General features: G+C 39.3%; 1 protein-coding gene across 1 annotated transcript in view; it reads right to left on the bottom strand.

Annotated features, from left to right (window-relative positions):
- The window catches only part of syt6a (synaptotagmin VIa), a 90,491-nt gene that overhangs the window by 41,977 nt on the left and 25,640 nt on the right, over positions 1-22,874 (bottom strand). The window contains exon 2 of the mRNA XM_072367212.1: positions 3,173-3,328. Within this exon, the coding sequence (XP_072223313.1) occupies positions 3,173-3,328 (156 nt within the window). The remainder of the gene's footprint in view (positions 1-3,172; positions 3,329-22,874) is intronic.

Genomic DNA, 22,874 nt, shown 5'->3' with positions numbered 1-22,874 from the left:
CACTGTTAAAGGGAAGAAACATATCCCGTAACATGCAGTTATCCCAAACTTTAATGTTTGGGCATCTCTACTTATATCCTGAATTTTGAAGTCAGGTCTCTTGACTTTAAGTACTTATAGCTTAATCCGCCACCATCCCTCAAAGCCGTAAATATGGCCTTAGTGGGGAGATAAAAGTCCTAATGATATGTAAATATATTTTAAAGAAAGACTCTGAAGTGGTAGCCAGTTTGTTGTAATGTGATAGCCGACGTCTCTTCACAAAGAGAAACACTGACTCTAAAAGTCCACATTACGCATGCTGACAGCATGACCACTTTCCACCAGTTCCTACCCTATATGCCATCTGTATATATGGGATCACTGTAATTAACAGATATCTTACCAACGATGCCAGTAATAGTTGTTCTTAATAAAACTCAAGAATTGATGGCAATACTTTGCTCTTTCAAGGCAAATTTTTTTTGTAATATTGCAGTTTTTCTTTTTAATATTTATCAAACCAAAATTGAATTTCTACAGTACATACTCTTTGTGTGTACTGTCATACAGCATATCTATAAGTGCACATTGGTATGCATGTGTGTATTAACATGTCTACCTTCTAGATAAACTTGCACCTTTATAGGTTGATTACTGTGGTAATCTTTCAACAATGCATCTACATCATACAGTCTATGATCTACATACATTGATGTGAAAAACAATGTCGAGCATTTACGAAAAAGTTTTTAATATTATAGTTGAGCTGCTTCAGTTTTTTTGATAATATGCATCACTACCGCATTGCATGATTCAATATTTCAAATTCACACCACGACAGTCTCTGGTGCTTACATACTGCAAACTCTGGAAAGAGTGTGGACTTGTTCATACTCAATTCATACTGAGGTTTCAGACATACTGTTGGAAATAAAAAATCTTACACGTGTGTTGGATTGTCAGTATGAGCTCACTACACTGGAAATACTCCAGATTGACAACTGAGTAGAATGCAAAGGAGACAGGAAGTGAAAGTACACTGTGGAAATCAATGTTTTGTTTCCTGCATATCTAAAAAGGAAGACAAGGCTACTGATTCATCTGTGATAATGACGAATGATGTTTTTGCACCAACATTAATTCTACATGTATTTGAACATATCCTCAAAGTTAATAAAAAGAAAGAGTAGAAATCAAAAGGAGAAAGTCTTTTCTTTCAGATGCGTACATATGCAGCCCCTCCCAATAATGTCTTCAGTATTGTACATGTGTGAAAGTAGCTTTAGTGAGTGTGAAAGAAAGATTTGATGAGACACTTTTTATCCCCAGAGCTTAACAAATCCAGGTGAAGTACCAAGAGCGATTCAGTGATGAGAACCCATCCCTACTTGTCAAACAGCTATTTTCATTTCAGTAGCAGCTTTTCTCAGAGGTGCAGCATTGGGCCAACTCATAAATGCTGGATTCTGCTTTTCTCTCAGGTGCTTGATTTAACATTACCTTTTTCTACTTCCACTAAACAAACACAATCATTGTCATCATAGCATATACTCTTGTTTACAAGAGTGATATTGTTTCCCCTCATATACAAGCAGAGTATTGATCCAGGCTTGTAGAGCTGTCAAAACTGAACCCAATTTTATGTTGTATTGAAACAAATTGTGCCTGTAAGGGGGCCCTCAGAGAGCTAAGCATTATCTCACCCATCCTGTAGCCTTGTACTCCCTGCTGTGTGCTTTAGTGGGTTTATCGCACCAGCTTTCACTATTGTTCGCACAATAAGCCCCAGTGCAGGGACATTTTACAGTCCAGCCTCACTGAGTGACATTTTAACAAGAAGTCACAAACATGTCACAGGAGAGAGGAAGGAAGCCAAAATGCCAGAATTCCTGAAGCTGCCCACAAAGGAGAGCAAACGACCCCTGCGGCTATTCTGATCACACATAATCATGTCAGCACTGCTCACAATACACACACTCCCATGCATGCATGCACTCAGTCACATGCACATTGTAACCATGTATGCCTGCACACCTATAAAGCCACACACACATACATACACACAGCCTGCTAGAGGCCACTGGGTCCAGGCATGGCAGGAGCCAGCAGAAAGCTGAAAATGCTGGTTGGATTTGTTTAATTCAACTCCCTCCCAAAGCTGCGGTTGCTGCTGAAGGGGGAAGAAAACATAAAAGCCATAATACATAAAACTGTACTATAGGAACAGGTGAAAGGAAGTAGAGAGCTGCCGAGATAAACATAAACACTCTGTCTGAAACAAGTTGCAGCTGTAATTTCCTTCATGGTGCATCTTAGCCTGTTATCACATCCAAAGCAGTTTAAATCCTAAGTGACAACATGGCAGACAGTGATCAGAATAACAAAATTTCCACTCACTCAGGCTGACAGGAGGCACAGGCTATGCTGCTGTATCTGTTCCATATTAGCCATAAGGCTTCATCAGTGTCATAATGCAAGTTGATCAAACCCAGCAGGAGTGACGAGTGGACAAAAAAGTAGCATAAGAGTACACAAACATAAGCAGACACAACAGAAAACACACACGCTCATACATAAAAAGGTAACCTGACTTAACATTTTACGCTATGCAGCCAAGCGAGGCTCTTCACCTTTCTGTGCAGGTGGAGTGATGGAGCTCAGTTCAGTTCTTCAATAATTGATAAAAGCTGTGGGGAAGACAAGTCGATATAGCAATAATTTAACTCAGTAATTCAGCCAGCAATATCACTGACAAGAGGTATGTAAGACAGAGGTGGAAAGAGCAGCTGCAGACTCTGATCAAATATTAACATGGTGCTTCATAAATGATTGAGAAGAGTGTAATAAAGGTGAAAAGGCTGCCAAAAAAAGAAGTTTTATATCAGCGTGTATTATTCAAAAGTAAATACAGTGTTAGAAAAGAAAAATGACAAAATGGGAGCTTACAACAGTATCAGATTAATTAATAAAAATCCACCTCTGCTCTGCATCAGAGTGCAGAGCACCACAACTCTCACTTTCACATCCATCCATGAAATGACAACATGCAACCTGTTTCACAGCACATCAGCACGAGTGAACCCAAGCCAGAGAAATCAATCGTCAAAAGCTATCAAAGAAGAAAAAAAAGCCACTCAAAGCATCAGATTTGAACCTCTGATTCAATCTGCTGTGACAGCTGTGTACTCACCAGTGACAGCGTCTCTCACTTTTCTCTCTGTTGATCCTTCACTCTCACTTCTCACTCCCTCTGTTTCTCTCTGTTCCTCTCTGCCTCTCCCTTTTTTTCCCCTCCTCACTCTCTCCTCTCGATCCTCTCCCTTGCTTGCTCCTGAACAGAATGAGCCTCAACTGCACTCAGGAACCCTGTTTCTATGGCAGTGTGAGCAAGCAAGCAAGTCAGCAGGATACTGTAGAGCAAATGTCTAGAGGCAGATCCTTCACTCAGTCCAGCGAACAGTCAAACAAGCTCAAAAGCCTCTCGAGTCAATCCTCAAACACCCGCAAGCGACTTTAACTTCTGTTGTAGAAAACAGACAAAATTTTCCAGCTGAGGTAAAAAATAGTAAAGAAACACAGTTAGGAAAGTGTTCTGTGCCTCCCCAAAACAGGCAATGCAGCAAATAAAAGTCAACATGCACAAGTTAAGGTGCATGAATATTGATGAGGGTATCCTCATCAATATCAAAGCTGCTCTCTGAATAGATGTCCAGATAACAAATTCAGATTGTTATTTTCTGGCAGCATAGAATTAAATTAGGCAAATGCGTCTAGAAGGATCAAAAGGGGAGTATTTTAACACATGCAAGCCAATGCTTTGTTCTGCATCAAGAGAGCCTGCAGTGAGCTGCTATGATGAACACATGTACATCCACACACACTGCTTCAAGAGTCACACACCATTGATTTAATAAGCATGGGAGACACAGCTCCCCAGTCTGCAGTCCTGGCTGTGGTCATGTGACATATTGCAGCACAATCAGTACAATCTCCAACAAAGGGTGAGAAGAAGAAAATAAAAGATGGAGGTGGGTCATATTGCCCTCATTCTACCCTTTATCATGATAAGCATCAGTTTCTCAACAGCCTGTGTTCCATAGGGGATGAATCTCTAAGTGGAGGCTCTGACTGTATGAACAGCTTGAAATCATTTTTCTTCACAACACCAACAAAATAATTTGAAATTAGGACCATTTGATTAATTGCACACATGCATCTTACTAGCATTCATAATGTTGATCTTAGATGGTCTGTTTTGGTTTAGGATAAACACAACCCGGCTATCATGGGAAAGAGTTTATTTGCTAACTTACAGTAGCTAATGCATTTTACATTAGTCAGCAACACTGCAGATTGAAGACTATGTTGGTTTATACTTAATTCATCTTTAATCTTATAAATTGATAAATGTGATAAACAAAGGAATTAGAAAAACCACCAGGTTCAAGATCATCCTTCTAGCGTCAGCAGTCTAAAATAAACAGAAGCCCTCTTGTGGTCACGATTATAATACACAAATGAGAAGATTCCCTTTTACATTATCTATATATAATGTTACATTCTAATATATATATTATTATTATTATTATTATTATCTATCAAGTGGATAGAGCAAATAAAAAATTTGAAGGGAACATGAAAAAAATTTTCATCACTTTTTCTGTGATTCAAAGTATATATTCGTGTGTCTTAGGCAGAGATTGCGCTAGACTTTTCCTTGTCCATGATTTTGACTGACAGGGTCATAAAAATCCTGTAATTATCTATTTTTACTCGTCGCTTTAATTCAAAAAATGATAATAATGACATTTTCGATAGCATTTCATTTTCATTCATTTTTATGTGATGTACCATCACACATCAAGCAGATGTAACTATAGCCTACATGTAACTTTTTATCTGCAGTGACAAAACCACTGACTGTGGCCAGTAGCTACATATGAACAATGAAATTAAACGATTGCACTTAAAATATGAACAGTTCACCTGCTGTGGCCTGAATGCAGTCTCACACATTCCTCCTGTTCCGCATGGACTTGAATTGCGTGTCCGCTTGTGCGTAATCAAATGTCTCAAGTGGGATTTCTGCAGAGGCTATTGTCATGAGGTTTTGGACTTTTGCCTCGGACAGACGATTCCTCATGGCCTGTTTTGATGTTGTTCTGGACCAGTGTTGCCAGGTGTACGATAATTATCGTATTTGTACGATAATTTTGCCCTGTCTACGATGTACGATCAATAATCCCAAAAAAGGCCAAATATACGATCATTTGACCATTCTGTGAATGTGTGGTTGTAATCGATTGTAATCAGCCTGTCGCAACTGTCTGTCAGATTTTTTTGTGAACCCTGAAGGCATTTCCATTTCCATGTGACAAGTTTCAAGCCAATCGTGCATTTCTATGTGAGCTACGAGTGACGTGCATGCGTTTGCCTCAGAAGTCGGTGGCCTCCAGGCCTCATGATTTGGCTCATTAGTTCCCACTCGTCATTGTTTATGGGGTACATTTAGCCTAATGCAACTGTGGGGCTGCTGATGAATCCATTCCGTACTGACGCAAAGCCGCGAGTGTCTGTTATGTCTCTGGTACAATAATACTACAATTCCCACCTGGCAACACTGGCTAGATTTCTGAGGACACACGTCACACAATCTCTCTTCTGGCCAGACCTCTGAAGACAGAGGTCTCCCAGCTCCTTCCCCTGCAGCCCTCCCCTTCTCTCCATGAGTGCGACAACAATGGCCTGCTAACCTCTGCTCAATTTGCTTTTGTGTTTCTCAATCCTGGTCCTCAAGGCACCCCGCCTTGCATATTTTCCATGTTTCCCTGCTCCAGCACACCTGATTCACATGAATGGGTCAGATATTTAAGCTCTGCAGAAGGCTGAGGACGACCCATTCATGTGACTCAGGTGTGCTGGAGCAGGGAAAACATACAGGGCAGGGTGGCTTGAGGACCAGGATTGAGAAACACTGACCTATAGGATCAAGGCCTGCCAATGGCGCGATCCTTCTCTGTCTCTCTCTCGCAGCACACAAAGCTGCATGTCAAGCCATGGCAAGTATACTGCTGAAAGTCCAATAAGAGATGAACCAGAGTTAGCTTGAGTGCTAACTCCAACAGGACCAGAAGAGGCAACCAGAATCCTTCTAGAGAACACAAGGGATTCACACCAAAGACTGGACACAGGATTGTTTCCAGTCATTTTCTTGAAGGACTAAGTATTTTCAATAGATTTACAATAGAACACACTGGGCATCAGTAGTAACATCAGTGTCATATGGGTAAGCATAGGACGTCCTTTGTTATGAAAGTACATCGTATTGACTTGTCTTTTTCAAAGTTTTGTGCTGATAATGTTTAGAAAGTAAGGTTCATTTGAGTCGAGTTGATGTTAGCTGTGATCTCGAATGCAAACTAACCACCGTCCTTTTGTTGAATCGTGCACCTTAATAGAAGTCTCACCTTAAGTCTTTGTTAACCAGAATTTGACACCAAAACAGGGATTTGAACATCCCACCGGTTACATGCTGCCATTCCGACATCTCGCCATTCCGACATGGGTCTCCAATTGTCGGAATGGCGACACTTAATTTTTTTTATCAAACGTCATTCCGACACTTTTTTCCTCCTATGGTCGGAATGGCGGTATGTTTTTTTTTTAACATACCGCCATTCCGACAGTTCCTTTTAATAGCCTATTTTTTACCCAAAACATTTTGCACTAATGATGTGCCGGCGCAAATACGCCCTAAAGTTTGGCGCACAAGCTCTACACATGCAGAGGCCACAGAGGCCTCGCAAACAAACTTTAATAATCTATTGTCAAAATCCCCTGAATTTCAAATATAAAAATACGGATATTAATGTAACTCTGGCGAGACTGAAACTGATTAAGCAGAAATACAGTGTCAGTGAGCTGTCACAGCAGCCAGCTGGAGCGGAGCTCTCCACAGAGCCCATGCGTCTTTTGCACGCTGTCATCATATGCAAAAGTAATAATTGCAATTACAGATATCACGGCTACAGCACAGGACACAGTTGCGAGCACTCTGCCTTGCCTTGCCAATAGGAGAAGAGAGAAATGACAGCATAGAACGTATAAAACACAACAAAATGCAGTAAAAACGTTTATTCATGTTATTCACGTGATTTATGAGTACTCGCTCCAATTTTGGGAAGCGCGGATGGGCTTTGCGCATTTGGCACAAACACACAGCCGTTGCGCAAGGCTTTAAACAGCCTGTTGATATCTTAAGGACCTAACTGGTCACACCTGGGAGTAAATGTCATGTAGAGATTGTTTTTACATGACATTACAGCTGAACATATAGCTTTCATCCACAAACCAACGTGGGAGAGCCCGAAGACGCATGTGCCAGACGCACATAGGCATGCGTAAAACCAATTTTGACCACTTCATGCTGTTTATTTGCTTTCTTTTAGTTAACTTTCGTTTCTTTTGGATTCTTGTGCGTGTTATGGAGCCGTTTTGGTCCATGTTTGTAAGCCTTTTTTTCCTGGATTAAATTTTCGGAAGTTGAAACAAGTGGCATTGGAGTGTGTGATTGAAAACCACCGCGGACTGCTTCTCCTCCTCCAGTTGCCGAGACTTTGTGTTTTTAATAACGCTTGTCTATAAACATGTGTTAAACATATAAATTGCATGAACAGAAAGAAGGGACTCACCTGTTGAGTAACACACATTTCCTTATACGGAAAGCCTTGTCGGAATGGTGGGACATTTGAACGTCGGAATAGCGGGATGTCGGAATGGTGGGATGTCGGAATGGTGGGACGTTTGCATGTCGGAATGGTGGTATGTCGGAATGGTGGGATGTCGGAATAGCGGGATGTCGGAATGGCGGGATTTCGGAATGGGTGTTGCCACCCCATCCCACCCTGCACGGTCGATTCTGTTGTGATTCATTTTGCCGGTCGCTTTCACATGGTGGCAAACATGCATACACAGACAAAGAGACCAGAGATCTTCAGGTCACACATGGTCTACACATCCCCATTGTTGTAGCTTCTCAGACTAACACATGACTTACTGAGCATATGGTAACAGCCACCATCTTGTGCCCTCATCTTCACATGATCACAGCTGCCATTTTGTCTCAGTTCCTCTCCTCATCTCCAAAACACACGTTCACACTCACAGAGTCCTGTCATCTCCTGAAAAACTCAGAAGATTCGGCAGTTATAGGGGGATACACAAGACGCTGAGTACAGAACTCGTGGACCTCTTCTTGAACATGAACAAAACTAAGGAGATGATTGTGGAACTTAGGAGGGCCAGAAATATCAAAGTGCTCTTTTTTTAACTACAGGACTATCTGAAAGTAAGGGTGCAACGATTAGTCGACGTTGTCGACAAAAATCAATAGCATAATTAGTGGCAGACGTATTTAATTGTCGATAATTGTCGGTTACGTCATCACACGTCTTTTTCACGCTGTCGAGCTGAACATGATTTTTCGTACGGAGTGAGACCTCTCCACTTCTTAAATATCTCTGCTTAGAGACGCATGCGCGTTACGGTAAATAATAGCGGGAGATGACCTGTATAAACATAGTGAAATGACTGCGGCTGAATTATCGTCCTCTCATCCAAAAGTGTCCAGGGTCTGGGAGCATGTCACCCTCAACACCCAGAAAAAATAGCTTACCTGCAAGTTTTGTAAAGCCGACCTCACGTATCACGGGAACACGTCTGTCATGCATGAACGTTTGAAGAGGAAGCAGGTTGGAGCTCTGGGAGACGCGGACTCACCATGGTAAGAGCTTGTTAGCGTAGCCTGCTAGCTATAAAAAGGCTGAGTTGTCTTGGATTTTAACATTAAAGTGGAACATTAAAATTGTATCATTCAACTTCACAGTCCAAAGTTACAACCAGGCTGTATTCTTTTTCACTTGTTCACTTTTTGGTATTGATTTGACTGTTGGTGCATTACAGCCACAATCTTATTAGCATTTTCAGTTATTTGTATCTGTAATTAACCGATTAATCGATGACTGGTCGACTATCAAAATAGTCTTAGTTGCAGCCCTACCTAAAAGCTGGGGAACAAGCAGGAGCAGAATTAGTTATTAGCAAATATCAATAAGTGTCCAAGTACAGTTATTAATGTATAGTAAAATTCTTTATGCAAATTATTACCTTTGTGACGCCATTGATTTATTTTGGAAAGTCATAACTTCCAGGAGGGCAAGCAGTCTCAAGGGTCCCCAACAATAGCAAAGTATAGTCAGACCTTAAGGGATATTCACTTGTTTACTAAGCAGAGCCAGTAATAGTCTTCTCCAGGACTTTCATGATGTGAAATGTCTGGTCAACTGGTTTATAGTCAGTGAAGGCAGATGAATTAGATTGTTTAGGTACAGAAACAAGGTGGATGTCTTGCACAGCACTTTCTTCTGATTCAGACTAAGGTGCTGTTCCACACAGGTTTTCAAGACTTTTAGCCTTGTCCCATTTCAGTTTCTCAAACTGCATACAAACCTTGAAACGACCTTTGGGAGGAGATGTTGCTAAGTCTGCGTTCAGATCCAAGACTGAGGTGATCTTATGTAGTTCCCCAAGTTCTTGTGTTTCACACACATGGGCGAGACGTGGCCATCAAACAGACCAGGTGGTTCAGGCACTGTGTAGTTCCAAAAGTACCTCCTCTTTTTGTATTTGTCATAGGAAAGTTCAGGAAAGGCATAAGGTCTGTGTAGCTGGGGCAAATGTGGAGCATGCTTAATGTTATTCTGAACTAATCTATTGAAATGCATATGCAGCTTATTAGCTCTGTCCAGACTTTGGCCAGTCTGATCCCCCATAAGCTAGATTTATACTCTTCCAGAACGTTGATGATGTGACGTCTTCATTGAGCATTCGAAGTTCTGCGTCGAGGGAACACGTTGCTCTGCAGTTCACCATGCCGGTAGGGGGGTGTGGCTGTGTGTTTGTGTGGTTTCAGGGGTTATAGCTGAATCCTTGCTTTTTCTTCCGGTCACAGTTAACGGCAGTAAACAATGGTAACCAAGGTGGAGCAGCTGTATTTGCAGTTGGAGCTCATCAATACTGAAGAACAAATGCTTAAATTTCAAATGTTGAAGCCAGGCAACAGAGACAGAGAAGACGTTCGCAGGGTGGTCTGTACGACCGGCTGAGGCTGGAAATGGGTGAATTTACAGCACTCCTTGTGAATTCACTGGTGTGAATTTACAACCTGGATGAACAAATGCACTTTAGATCATTTCGAATGTCAACGAGCTTCTTTGCCGTATACAGCCATTAAGACCAGAAAAGGCGACTGCCGGAAATTACGTTCTGAGCGGACTAATCTCAGACCTTACGGCCCGTGTCTACGTGACGTGTAGTTAGAATGTTTTGGAGGTGCACGTCAGGCTACGGTGGAGGGGTCAACGTCGATGATGTCGCTACTAAGTAGTGGGAGGACTTCATCGACACGCATGGCTGCAGCACAGCTCATTCATTCCGGTAAGAACATCCATTTTACTCAAAGTCGTCGTTCACATTGTCAAAATTTTATAAATATCCTGCCATGTTCCATAAAACTAGCAGTAGCAAACTCCATGTGAAGTTAGCCGACTGTCACAGAGAAAAGAGTAAATAAACTGTGCACCAGGGAGGCGTGTGGAGTCCCAGTAGAGTGCCTGTGTAGAAATCCCTCCGTTAGCTCTCCTATAGCTGCAAGTAGCCACATAACAGCAGCTATGAGCTAACAGAGCTATAGCACACGTTCATTCATTCATTCTTCTTAAAGTATTGGTGAAATAAAGACAGATAATGACTTATTTAGAGGCTGCATCGTCCCTGTCCCGTTCATTCCGTTATATGGATATACGCCGATCACAAGTTTTCTAAATAGCTTCCGAAGGACGCCGACTTTCACCAAACTGTTCTCGGTGAATAGATAAACATATTTCATGCCAGAAAAAAGGTTTAGGTTTAAAACTACCGGAGTTCCCCTTTAAGATACACATCACTAGTAGAATAACACAGAGAGAACTCTCTCTGTAGGTAATATGGATACAAATTCATCGTTCAACACTTCAAAGCTCTGGGTGCTGACCGTCTCCTTCACAGTGACATGTCCAGAATTATACCATCTATTGTTTGCTTTTCTGCTGCCTCTGATGTCTGTTTGCTTGTATAATTTGAAAGCCAAGAAGAGAAATGTTGGAGTCAGTATGCTCCTGTAGTCATGTCTTCTTGAAACACATAATACTGCATTCTTGATATTCTTGCTGTGTCTTCATTCAGTGTTTGGAGCTCATCCATTTTGTTTGCTAGCATTATATTCCACACGAGGATCCAGGCAAGATTTAATTTAAACTTCTTCCACCTCTGTCTCCGTTTCGCTCTACCTCCACTGTGTTTCCACTTCAACTCATCAGGTATTAGGGGTCTTTCTTCAGGCAATACTTGGCATGTGTCAAGCTCAATTTGCTGTTACCATTTGTAAACAACTTTTCCATTGGCATGGTAGGTCATCATGAAAGATGTTAAAAAAAAAAGAATCAGAAGTACAACGAGAGTCAAAAAGAACAACTTCAAAACCAGTACAGAAAAATATCTCAAAAGAAATAAATATTTTCATTGGAAAATCTTGAATAATACAAAATAGACACAACGTGATCAAGCTGCTGCAAATTGGTGATTATGAAGTACACTCTAGATTAAGCAATACTGATGCAATGCAAGTTAGAAAACTTGTCTGATGTTCACCGGTGCCAGAGAGCATCATCACCTTCTCTAAGACCGCACAACAGTCTGGTTTGGTTGAAGGCTTCACTGATGCACGGTTTCTGTGATACATTTGGACGCTCATTTCAGTCAGCCTATCTTCTGTGGTTATCTTTGAAGTAAGGAATGAAACTGTAAAAATAAGGTGGTTTTAAAAGTCACAAAAATGACTACTTCTGGTTTATTATTCCTTCAGAAATGTATGTAAAACTATTCCTATGTAACTAAACTTCCTGTTAAGCTGTCAACATTTCATCATCAGTCCTCCCGTACTGAAAACCAATTTACAGACTATTTACAAACACAATTTCATCCCACATAACTATCTGATTTGGTAATGGGAGCTATTTGGCCTGTTACACATTTGAAGATCACAAGAGAGAAATTACCTATTGACATATTATGCCCTTAATGCCTCTTTATTAACTATTTGACTCAATATTGAGATTCGTGAGACAGGCTTTGGTCAAAATACCTTTCCTCTCAGTCGTAATTTCACAGCTGTCTGTTCCACTCTACCCACACTCTGCCCTTGTGGTGAGGTCAGCAGCAACTCACACACCACACCCCCGCCCCCGAGTAGCTGCACAGCGGAGCAAGCTTACTGCTCCATGACGTGCTCTGGAACAAAGTTTCAAATGTGTCTCCTCATCTCTATCTCCATCAAACTTCAATTTCAAATCATGCTGCATTTATTTCACCAATACTTTAAGACAAATGAATGAACGTGTGCTATAGCTCTGTTAGCTTATAGGTGCTGTTATGTGGCTACTGGCAGCTATAGGAGAGCTAACGGAGGGATTTCTACACAGGCACTCTACTGGGACCACTTCATCCACGCCCCCCTGGAGCACAGTTTATTCACTCCGTGCTCTGTGACAGTCGGCTAACTTCACACAGAGTTTGCTACTGCTAGTTTTGTGGAACATGGCAGGATATATATCAAATTTTGACAACGTGAACGACGACTTTGAGTAAGATGGACGTTCTTACCGGAGTGAATGAGCTGTGCTGCAGCCATGCGTGTCGATGAAGTCGTCCCAGTAGAGGTGGGTGTAGAATTACCTCCATTAGCTCTCCTATAGCTGCAAGTAGCCACATAATAGTAGCCATGCGCTAACAGAACAAGAGTACACGTTTGTTCATTCATTCGTCTTAAAGTATCCACAGTTTCTTTACTTTCTGCAATTTGCCCCCCACCCCACCCCAGCTTTTTTGAGACACGTTTCTTCCATCAAATTCAAATTAAATCATTGCATTCTTTCCAGGGCTGCATGGTGGTGTTTTGGTTGGCACAGAGGGTTCTTGGTTCAAATCCAGCCTGGGGCCTTTTCACGTGGTGTTTGCATGTTTTCCCTGTGTACAGGTGGGTTCTCTCCGGGTTCTCTCTTCCTCCCACCGCCCAAAAATATGGATGTCATATTAATTGACTCTAAATTGACCCTAGGAGAGAGTGTGAGTGTGGATGGTTGTTTGTCTCTATGTAGAACAGAATAGAATTGAATAGAATAGAAAAATACTTTAGTCAAGTAGCTCAAAAAAGTTTTAGATATTTACAATGATTGTATATCAGAAAACAACAACAATAATGATACTAAAACTACGACTACTACTAATTAAAGAGATTAAACCGTCACCAAATGTAGACATTTTTAAACCCTGGTTAAAAACATTTCTGTGCATGAAATCTGCACAGTATCTTTTAACTTATCTAGACAGTTGCTTGTTTTTATTCATTTTAATCATTTTATTTCTTTCTATTTATATTCTTTTACATATTTTTAATGCTCTTTCCACTCCCCGCTGCAATGACTTTTATGTAAAGCACTTTGAATTGTTTTGTACATGAAATGTGCTATACAAATTAATTTGACTTTGACTATTAATAATATTAATAAATGACGAAATAAAGAAATAAAGAAATTTCAGAAGAACATGTCAGCAGTCACTGTTAAAAAGCCTTATGGCTGTGGGGACAAAGGACCTCCTGAACCTCTCAGTCCTGCAGCGCAGAGAGATGAGCCTCTCACTGCAGCTGCTCCTCTGTCCTTCCAGGATGCTGTGGAGAGGATGTTTACTGTTCTCCAAAACAGAATATAATTTCCTCCTCATCTGTTGCTCCACCACAGCACTGAGAGGGTCTAGCCTTCTGCCTACCACAGAACCACCAGTTTGTCCAGGCACCTACAGTTTTTGTCTGTGGTGCATTTCCCACCGCAGACAACAGCATAGAACAGTGCACTCCCAATGATAGTGTGATAAAACATGCACATCGTGTCACTGCAGACACTGAAGGACCTGAGCAGTCTCAGGAAGAAGAGACTCTGAGTTATACCTAAAGTCTGATGTGTACAGGGTGAAAAGAAAAGGAGCCAAAACAGTGCCCTGCGGAGCCCCAGTACTGCATTTCAGTGTTCCAGAAACACATCTCCCAATCCTGACATAATGTGGTCTGGCAGTCAAATAGTCTATAATCCACAAAGTCAGGGAGGGGGCCACACCCATTCCTAGAAGCTTGTCTTTCAGTATTGGAGGGCCCCCACAACCTGAATTGGATTAAGAGAGTATAGAAAATGGATGGATGCATTCTTTCCCAACGTTCCTTGGAACTGGGGTAGTAGAAAGGGTGTGGGCATGGAAAATGTAGAAAAGAAACAATTGTGGAGACTGTATTGTGAGAATTGACATAGTTATTCTATGTTCTGCCATGAGATTGACTGCTGTTATTGTAGCCATAATGACAAAGCTCTTAACCTTAAAGCTGTGGACCTTAAACCATAAATCCAATTATTGCAACAATGATTTGTAACCATTCTGGAGCAGATTGTGGTTGTCAGATCAATGAACACTTCTTTTGCAAAGGCTTGTATAAAAAACAAACCTTGTCATTGAGTCTGGAAGATTTTCTTTGTTATTTTTGGTGCATGTTCACACAGTTTCCCACGTGCAGTGAAATCAGGTTATAAGTGGTGTAAAAAATACATTGACATCAGTTATCAACTTCACAAATACTCTATTGGTGTGTATATTGAAATAAGTTAAATAAAGCATATCAGCTGAACAATCAACAGAAGTGCCTTATATTAAAGATGCTCTGATCCATCCATAATCTTGTTGTTCTCTTGTCCAATCACATCATTTAGAGTCTCATGATCATGCTGCTGCAAACAACCCACACAAGAATATCCTTCAAACATTAACAATACATGACAGATTGGGTTATAAGTAGCAAACAGTGTGACAATCAGCTGACAGCAGCTGGACAGGCTCTTGTTGGGGCATTGATGGGGGGAGCTTCAATTTAAGGTGAACTGCTGATGAGTGTTAGCTGAACAAAGTATATATGAATATACTTTGGGATGATAAAGAAATGCTGTCCTAAACATGTTTTATCTTCTACTGAGGTTATTCACACAGAGGCTGAGGGTGATATAATCATATTTTTGTAACTTTGATTAAATTCAGACAGAAATTTGTGCCCTGGATAAAAAAAAACAAACAGACTATGGTCCTTTGGGAGCAGAGTAATTAAAAGCCAAATATAATTTTGACTTACCAGCGTAAAGAGGTGCAGATAATACACACAAAACTTGCTACACATGCACACCTATTCTCACAAATCTCACTCATTTGATCTTGCCCATTAAAGTGTGATAATTTAATGGGAAAAAATCATTTGAAAAGTGCCTCATGATTGTGGGTACAACCTTTCTTTCCTTCTTTAAAACCATTTTATTGTTTTCATAGTATACATACTGTAGTTGGCTACTTTAAGGACAAAATACTAGCTGTGTTTATTGTTTTGGCTTTTTAATGGTACTAAATAAAACCTTTTTCATTTTCACAGTCTACAGTTGATATGCAAAAGATAATACTGTAGAATACAGACATCATGCACACTACGAGCCAGAAGTAATTTTACAAGCAAATTATTATTGTAGTTTGTTTTCTTTTTTTCTGTGTAAGGAAACAACAAAAAAAGAAAACTTAGGTTAGTTTTAGAATTTGATTAATAATTCTTTTTTTTTTAAACCTCCATTGCATTTTCAACAAATTTATTTTTGCCTTGACACAGTGTTTGGTTTAGTCGAGGCAACACAGCTATTTGACAAATATAATTTATATAAGATTTGAAGAAGGCCTTCTCACAGCATCTGCCAGATCTGCAAATAACCCAAAAAGTGATGGAGACCTCCATTGAATTTCATTCATTCAAATGTTACGTTTGGTGCAACAATTACATTTCCTGTTCACCAACACAAATATAATGCATTTCATTTTGTATCTATTTCATGATTTGAAAGCAGGTTGACTTTGAAATGTTTTAATACTCCAAACATTTTCAGTCACAGCAATCATCATCATTTTCCACAATAATTTTGGCTACAGGTTTTTATTGTCTCTCACAAGGTTAATGGAAACAAGCTATTAAGATCCTTGTATAACTCTTAATGAGACCTAAGCAATTCTATATCTCTCCAATGTGTTTAGTCAGTCATGGCACAAATGCAGGACCTGCACATGCGGTGAACTTCCTTATTTCCTCCTTCTCACATAACCAGTTACAATAGCAAGCTGTAGCTATTTAATAATTGTCTTGGTTGACAGTTAAGATGCTAAAAAACAGCCCCAAGAGCAAAAACTGAAGCAGCAGAAGCACCACAATAGTTGCAGAAAATCGCATTTATTGTTGTGGTTAGTTCAATGAGCAAAAAGATCACCATGATGTGATTTTACACGCCTGTGCCACGAGAGACTGCAAAGTGTGATAAATAACAGGAAGTCACAACAAGGTAAAATCACAAAAAAGAACACACACAACTAAAAGTCAGTCATTCCACCAGATTGATATGGGTAAAATGGGAAGCTACATATATGTACTATATGGTATTGTGGGTGTACACAAGTAATCAGAGGAGTAAAGTGTAAAGTAAGATTTACTTGTAGACAACAAATATAAGTCCCCTCTGGATAGATGGATAAAAGTATCCAAGCAGCAGCAAAAACCTGAGCATGTGCAGTAGTCAACTGTAAGTAGATCAATGGTGATTAGAAGGCACTGTTTGTTTTGCCCATGGGACAGATAGAGAATACATAGCCTGAGATTAGAATAGAATAGAAACATACTTGATTCATCCCCCAGTGGGGGAAATTAAAAAATGTCATAGTTATGACATATAAAATGTTATAAAGATTATGATATTTTATTTTCTGCAATGGACAAAGAAGATTTTATTTGGCTTTGCTACAAATGAGACTTCTGAAAGCAGTATGAAGTATTACCAGTTTTTAATAGGAAGATGTTTTTCAAAATAAAACCAAGAACATAGATTTCTCTCAGCACCATCTCTGCCAGCTACTCAAGTTGCTATCAAATTGCAGTCCACATCTGCTCAGACTATTTGGAAGTCCAATCCTTTAATTCTTGTGTACACTGTGTGAAATTTAGTCACTATTTACATGATCATTTGTGACATTTGAGTTTTCTACACTCAGGTTCTAATCAGTTTATCTAAAAGTCTTTGTTTGCACAATAAGGTTCCCTCCAGGCTTCCCTTATATATCTTGTTCACAAGTTTGAAAAGAAATAGAATTAAAAGAATGAATAAATAAATGAAAATAACAGACTGACATTTTTGTTTTGTGTGTGTATGGATCTCCACACACACAGAACCTGTATCAGGTTACATTTGCAAATAACACTTATACACAAACCTTTTCACACAACTTGGGCAACCTGAAGTGACGCTTGTTACACTTCAATTAGAATACAACCAGAAGTAATTACAAAGTACACTTTGTAAGATGATGACAGTTGAGCTTGTTAGGTAAATTTAGAAAACAGCTGATAGTTTGGTGAACCATAATTTTCTGAAAACAGCTTTAACTAACTTTAACGTTAGCTTAACTTCTCTAAATCATTTATTTCTTAGGTATCATAGAGTTTAAAACAGTGTCAAGATTGTCATAAGAAGAGTTTTCTGCTAGCTCTTACGTCAAGAAAGTTTTTTTAATCTAAATTTATAAGATAGTTTTTTCTGTAAGTTGATGGCAGATTAATGTAATATCTGGTAAAATAATTTTTTACTATAAATTTTATGAGGCTAAGTTCACACTGCAAGCAAATCAGATTTGTTTTTCAAATCTTAAATCTTGAGGGCCAGCTATTCACATTGTTGTTAGCAAGTGATCCGATCTGTTTGTGAGCCAAAACATCACCAATGCGCTAACAACGCTGCAACCTGTAACAGTGTAGCTCTGCGGGTTGTGTAGCTATGCAGATCTGCCTGCAGTAAGAGATGCATGTGTTTAAAAAAGACAGAACAGAAAACAGATTTTCCTTTCCTTTCCAAAATCAAATCGAGAAACAAGGTGGATATGCCATAAAAAAAAAAAAAAAGATTTAGCCAGGAAGTAAAAAAATAGCCCTCTTTTCCCAATATATATCTACCGGTACCAAACCCACCACATCCATAGGTAGAATAACTATACTGTTAGGTCACATACATTTAAGTTGTTTTATGTGAATGACCATGCTTTTTATACCTGAGCAACACAAAATGTAGTGCTGTTACTTCCTCTTGTTGGCTAAGCCCGACCAAGCCTCAGGAGCCAAAGCTCGGCCACCAGGCACTCGACAGTGCTTCTGTATGTTGATCATCCCCTTTTAACCACTGCAAAAGTCCAGAGGAAAGCAGAACGAAAACAATAGCATTTTGAAATAAGAGGCTTCTCTCACTTCAATTCTGTTGCTCTAATTACTGATGAGGACATCGTTTTATAATCAGCTTGCTGACCTCAACTTTTATTATCACTCCCATGACATTTCTCAAGATGTTTTCAGCTTTTCCCTTGAGTCTCTTTCTGGGTCAGACCTACAAGCTAGCTGACACCTCTAAAATGAATCAACATGATTGGTTTAATATGAACTATTTTCAGTTTGTTTAATATAAACAAACAGACAAAGCATAAGTAAATGAATACACGTATCAATACAAGAGTAATAAATATGTAATGATTATTATTACTTAATACCTTTACCGAAGTCACCCTATCATTGAAAGATATGTAGTTGTAACTGAGTATTTCCTGCTGTGTTGTCTCAGTACCTTTCACTAAAACCTCTGAATACTTCCACTTCATAATATATGTTGGCCATTTTTCACAAATGAGTTCCTCAAGCAAACTCCTGAACAATGTACCGTAACTTCCATGAGATTCAGTCTCACAATCCTTAGTTAAATGTTAAAGTACTCCAGTGAAAGTAAATATAGATTACTATTAGGAAGGTGTATTCAGAGCAGTTAAAGTACTTATCGTACTACTATGAGTATATACAGTAACCAGATGAGTATCTGAGATCAGAATTTTTCGATAGTAATTGATGGCGGTGGACTCCTGTAGTGTGGCTACATATAAAACTCCAGCTGATGGTTATTGTCTGTGATTTTTTGGTTTGGAAAATTTTTGAAAGTAGTAGCACAAAATGACCCCATCACAAATGTTGAAGCGTGGACCCCAGAGCACAGACACAGAAACGGGCAAAGTGCAGGTGATTTCAAAAGGAACTCACTTTATTGAGGACCAGAACACACATATATCACCTGCGGAGAAAACTGAAGCAGATCGGCAGCAGACTAACAGGTGAGCTCAGGCACATGACACAGATAATCCAAAGAAGAGTAAATTCAAAAACGTAAGAATAAATCCAAAACGGTTAGAGTAGTCCAAAACACACAAGACTATGGCTTAACATAGAAAACCAGAATGACAACTGATAATGACTATCTGGCAAAGAATGGGAAAGACGACAAGGTATTTATACATGGAAGGTAATTAGGAACAGATAGAAAACGGGGGTGTCAGGGCTGCATATCATCCCTTCCTCCTGTTGGTGGAAGGAAAAATCAGGAAAAGAAAAAACACGAAGCGAAACCTGGAGCGGCAGCCGTGGCTGTGACATCTCCGTCCAACCAACAGGTCAGAACTCTATTGGCAATTTTTTCAAAAGGAAATATTACAATTTTTTAAAAAATGACTAGTAAGCTGTAAGATAAATGTAAATAAAATAAATGATAAATGGAGCAGACTGCAAAGTACAATATTTCCCCCTTGGAAGTATCAAATGTCAAAGCTTAGAAATACTTGTATCAAGTGCAATCACAACAATTTTGTATTATAGTAATGATATAAAATAAAAGTATTCTCTTATATTCCACCATTGATTTGTTAGCTTTCTCTGCTTAACATTTTTATGCTCCAAATGCTGTCCCATCAAGCAGCCACTGCGTATTAGACCAGGGCACCCAGTTGTAGAATAGAGTCAAACTCTTATTTATCTCTGTATTTTTATTTCAATTTTAATCTTGCTTGATTCTTTGATTCTTCTTCTCTTGGCTCATCTCCCTACTTATTGCTGTCCTCATCCTGAAAGAGTGGCACATTGCAGCGTGCTCTGATTTTGAATGCAACAAAAAAGATGGGCTCATGTTGGTCCAAAACCTCATGCACTTAAAAATCGATTTATGCTGCGTTGAGTTATACCTTTTCACCACAACTCATCAAAAATCTCTCAGCATTGTCTGTGCAAAAGTTTGAGAAGCATAAAATGCAAAACAGTCAATTTTATTGATTTTTACACTGTAAAGTTCAAAATCCAAAATTCTAATTTTAACAAAAGTATTGTGATGCTTACTGTCTTTAAAAAATCTTAAACAGTATAAGGTTCTGAGACGTTCTTGTTTCTGATATCTGGATAGACATTTGATTTCTAAATGTTTGAAACATTGTTTGGGAATGGTGATATGAAACCCTTGCTGCAATTGAATGTGAGGAAAAAGCAATAAGCTAAATATATAAATTACCTCAAACAAGCTCTCGTATATACAGGTTCAAAGGTCACTGGTGATGCACTCTGCACAGTTCGTCTTCCTAAGGGAATGTAAATCGAGACCCTTCTTTTCTCTTGGATTGCACATTGGATCTGTTTACGGCTGGTTGCTCAGCAGGAAAATTTAAGATGAGTTCAAAGAGAAGGGGGCTCAAGCTGAAGGATTGTGATTGGATGGAACGAAAGCCTTAGAATAAAATAAAACCATAGTTCCCCTCCCAGATTCACCTGAGGAGATTTAATGCAGGCTTCCTGAAATCCTTCCGTGCAGTACCTTGGGAAAAATGGGAAAAAGGTTAAAGGAGAGATTTATTCAAGAGTTGCGGGGCAGACTAGAAAAAAAGCAGAGAATGTCTTCATGAATGAATGTCTCCTGCCGCTCACTGCCACACATCACAAGTACTTTCAGAAAATACACAAATTTCACAGAAATGTGGTCATCTCATCTTCCATCCATCCATTTTCTATACCGTCAAACCGTTAATCGGGTAGCGGGTGGGCTGGAGCCTATCCCAGCAGTCGGTCATCCCATCTTCTCACTGTTTTTTTTTTTATTCACCCCCCACCCCCAGAAAGTATTAAATGTACACAAGTAAAAACAAACTGTAAGAACTTTGGAAACACTTTATTATCCATTTTAAAGCATGAATTTACAGCTTTTCATAGCAATTGGTTTTAGGACATGGATGAGCAACTGCACGCTACTCAACCCCTCTATTCTGCAGGGTTTGTTTTCCTGTTATTGCGATCTGTCTTAGTCTTACAGCTGCAAGCTACTATGTAAATGTAAATCTGAACACGAGTTACATTCAGTAACCCTTGAAGAACATGATTGCCATATGAGAGAGCACACAGAAACTGCCTGAGAGTTCACAGCCCACGTTGCAAATCACCAAACTGATTGGAAAATACTTCACTGGCATTCTATTCTCAGATATTTACTTTCCCCTCATCTGCAGTTCACACCAATCCCTCTTTTAGGCACAATCTTGCTGTGAATTATGCGTTCTTGTTAAAAACAACACACACACACAAGAAAAGATAGGAATGCTAAAGTTGTAAACTGGTCAGCGGTCGATTACCACACAAGTAAAAAATTACAATATAATTTTCAAAGTTTTTAGAAATTAATGTTAAGAATTTCTTCTTATATGGGCAACTTTTGACTGAAGTTTGTTTTTGAAATGGGAGAGAGTGGTGCATTCATAGATAAATTGGAAATTGTCATTTCAATCTAGAAATAATTAGACAAAAGTCAGAAAGCTGAGCTGAGAGAGTGATGAAAAACCCACCACTAGTATGGCTGCTCACAGTTATTCTCTGACCTGTCATTTTTTTTTTTTTCAAAATTGTTTCAAAGGTTTTGAATTGGTAGGGATTTCAGACATTTACATTTATGTTGTCATAAAAAGGAAAATATTTTAATATATCCCCTTTCACTAAAATGCTTTTGTGTTTGAACCTTTTAGTGAATTAGATTAGCTAAGATTAGATAAGAAATGAAGTCTTGTTTAAGAATATGGCACTCTGCAGGCCAATGACCCAACCGACGCTTATGGTGAACATTAAAATTGTGTTTTGTGAGTTGGTTCAAATAATTTTGCCACTGAGGAAATACAGTTTTCTGTTGTGAACAAGAGGGATTTTTCCTCTGTCCAACAGTTAAGCATGGAGGTGGATTAACCATGCTTTGAGCTTGTACTGCTGCCAGTGGTCTGAATAACATTTCACTGATAGAGAGAAAGTTTTACATTATTTCATTTGAGCAAATTCCATAATTCTGTGTATTATGAAGGACCTTTATGAAGGTTTTTCATTGATCTGTTGCCAGTGTTAATAAAGGCTTAATATCTTTAATTGATAAAATGAGTTGGCCTTAAGCTTGCAATGTGTGCTTTAAACTTCAGCCAATGGAGTTTTATGAAGATTAGATCGTCTTAAGGTCTTTGACATGAAGGATTGGAGTTTTTCTCTTTTCCTCAAGACATTTTGGGTTTCATCGATGCTTTTCTCAGTGGATTGAGATATTATATGAACTGTTATGTTAACTAATAGGGTAATTACCCTTTTTTAGCACTGTCTAAAGGAATCTGTCAAGACTATTCTATTCAGGGGGATTGCTAGACGCAAAGCTCTGCTGAAACACAGGACCCCGGCATTACTCAAAACCACCTTTTATCATAAAGGCCTGCTACGTGTATGAAGTCCAAGTCATGTACCAAGTCAATGTCTAACTGAA

The sequence above is a fragment of the Leuresthes tenuis genome, unplaced genomic scaffold, assembly GCF_036924035.1.
Source record: "Leuresthes tenuis unplaced genomic scaffold, fLeuTen1.0.hap1 SCAF_16, whole genome shotgun sequence".
NCBI classification, from domain to species: domain Eukaryota; kingdom Metazoa; phylum Chordata; class Actinopteri; order Atheriniformes; family Atherinopsidae; genus Leuresthes; species Leuresthes tenuis.
The sequence above is the reverse complement of the archived record's forward strand: the minus strand, read 5'-3'. Positions and strand labels throughout refer to the sequence as shown.